This window comes from Anarrhichthys ocellatus, unplaced genomic scaffold, assembly GCF_004355925.1.
Source record: "Anarrhichthys ocellatus isolate YVR2014 unplaced genomic scaffold, GSC_Weel_1.0 scaffold6683, whole genome shotgun sequence".
NCBI classification, from domain to species: Eukaryota; Metazoa; Chordata; class Actinopteri; order Perciformes; family Anarhichadidae; genus Anarrhichthys; species Anarrhichthys ocellatus.
The window spans coordinates 1-2750 of NW_022286657.1; the positions used below are offsets into that span (position 1 = coordinate 1).

Sequence of the window (2750 nt, forward strand, 5' to 3'; positions counted from 1 at the left end):
TGCAGACTGACTATGTCTCCAGTCTCTGAGTTGATGTTCACCATTGTCGAGAGAGGCAGAGATTTACTATTACTGTTTAAAAATGAGTAGCTCACCTGGCCGTTGTTGCTGACGTCAGCATCAGTTGCAGTTACTGTTTTAACAACTGTTCCTACTTTACTGTTTTCTTTCACATAAATATTTACCAAATGTTCCGGGAAACTTGGGGCATTGTCATTAACGTCAGAAACGTAAACGGTAATAACATTGATGTTTGAAAGAGGAGGACTCCCTTCATCGGTTGCTGAAATAGTTACATTGTACTGAGGAGTCACCTCTCTGTCTAAATGTCCATCAACCACTAAAGAGTAATAGTTTTTGTAATTTGTCTCCAATTTGAACGGAACAGTATCTAAGATCTCACATTTCACTTGCCCATTTTTACCACTGTCTCTGTCTAGAACGGAAACAAGTGCAATGGCAGTACCTACATCAGCGTCCTCGTTCACTGTATTCAGCAGTGACGTCACCGTGATCTCAGGAGCGTTGTCGTTTACATCAATTACTTCGACCAGCACTTTACTATGAGCTGACAGAGGAGGCTGGGCTTTGTCCCTTGCCTCTGCTCGGATTTCAAAAGCTTTTCTTTCCTCGTAGTCGATTTTCCCTTTCACTGAAATGATCCCCGTTTCAGGGTCAATTTTGAAAATATCCAGAATGTGGTCCTGATCCTGATTACGAAGAGAATACACTACTTCACTGTTTGTGCCTTCATCTGCGTCGGTCGCATTTAAGGTGAATACCACCGCACCAAGCGGGACATTTTCAAACGTTTTAACTTTGTAAAGAGTGCTGCTGAAGATTGGTGCGTTATCATTAGTGTCTAGTACATTTATTTTAATTTCTGATGTGCCTGAATTTGGTGGAGTTCCCCCGTCTACCGCAGTTAACATGAGCTGCATATGTGGCTTTTTCTCACGGTCTAGGCCTTTCTGCAGCACTAACTCTGGAGATATACTCTCCCCTCGTTTGTGTGTCGATAGACTGAAGTATTCGTTTGGACTGAGCTTATACGCACTAACACCATTTTTACCCACATCTGCATCGCTTGCCTCCGATAACGCAAATCTAAACCCAGGCAAGGTGTTCTCTGCGATGTCCAGTATTTGTGATTTCGAGGTAAAAGACGGAAAGTGGTCATTCACGTCTCTAATTTCTATCTCTACGCGGTAAAGCTTTAGTGGGCTGTTTATAACGGCCTCCACACTCACAGTGCATTTGGGTTCGTCTGTACAAAGCTCCTCTCGGTCTATCCTCTCATTGACATAGAGGAATCCGGTTTTAAGGTTTACCTCGAAGTATTTCTTCTTAGATCCTGTAACAACCTGAAACAAACGGGACTCCAAATCCTGCACATTGAGGTTTAGATCCTTGGCGATATTTCCGACATTAGTCCCCGGGTTCACCTCCTCTGAGACAGAGTAGGAGAGCTGCCCAGACGCCGCTTCATAGAAACAATCCAACATCACCAGCATCAGATATGTAACAATGAACCTCCTGCTACCTCGTGAAGACATAATTCCTCCGAAAAAGAACAAAGCATATATCCACAATAGGGTTTCTTCCGTGGACTGATGAGATGTGATAATATTTAGTCCAACACTATTTCGATGTTCTTCAGCTTAAAGAGGACGACTCCATTATGTCCTCCCTTCTCTCCCCGTGTTTCTTTGTGATTAAAAATCCACAGTCCTTGCGTTTTTACCCTGGGAGGAGCCTCCCCGTTTCTGTGTTACGGTCTTTAGCGTCCCTTTGTGGTAACCTACGTGAACTGCACACGTTATAATACAACCGTAAAATACCCCTCCTCATTCAGAAACACCGACGAGCACTTGCTTTACAAACGGCACTATACATTATTGCAATATGAATACATTAAAAAACACAACGTATTTAAAAATCTCTGTGCAATCTCACACGGTTTACTGCACCGTGGAATGCGGATTCAAAGCCATTGTGGAAAAGAATCTGCTGTGACAAAAAATGTATTCAATTATGGAAAGTATTAATAGCCTACTTTAAACGGATATTCAACGTCAACAGTGAAACACAGTATATTTACACTTGAATTGGAGGACTTGATATAGGACATGACTGAAGATTGTCTTTTCCCTCTCACTGTAGTTTGCATCATATTAGCCAATATAATCAAATGTGCTGTAGAAACCCTGAAGTATCAACGGAAGTAAGGGATCCTATTACGTAAAGTGAATAGCGGAATTCACTCTTGAACAGATTACATATTTAAAGAGGAGATACAGGAAGAAATCTGCCAACGGTAACACCTCAGAAATAAACATGTCAAACATACACAAACTTGACACATTTTGAGTAAATAATCAGAGACTAACATTGTTTTTTAACAACAGACTATACTTTGTAACAGGTAAAGGAGTTATTGCAAAGATCGAGATGAACGTAAGAGAATGAGATATATTCATGTCTGTACTACCATTTTCTTTTCACACTCTATTCTAAAAACACATTCAGAAATTGTGTTCAGCACCACGGACAGTGACATACAGATTGACTTGCTGGGTGAGCAGCCAAAATAGGGGAGATTGGAGCAACTAAAGGCCCAGATCAACATAGGACAACAACCTCATGGACTTTTAATTCAACTCAATGAAGTGAAGGGTAGTAATGATATACTTGATGCCAAAGTTCTTACCTTGTCATTGTTGGGTAAAGTCTGAGTTCTGGTAAAAGTG

At 41.2% G+C, this 2750-nt stretch overlaps 1 protein-coding gene across 1 annotated transcript; it reads right to left on the minus strand.

Moving 5' to 3' along the window:
- Positions 1–5: 5 nt before the first annotated feature.
- LOC116380284 (protocadherin alpha-3-like) lies at positions 6–2744 on the minus strand (the record flags this gene model as incomplete). Its single annotated transcript, XM_031842227.1, has 1 exon — positions 6–2744. A coding segment is annotated over exon 1 (1551 nt), but the record flags the coding sequence as incomplete, so codon positions are not given.
- Positions 2745–2750: the final 6 nt, after the last annotated feature.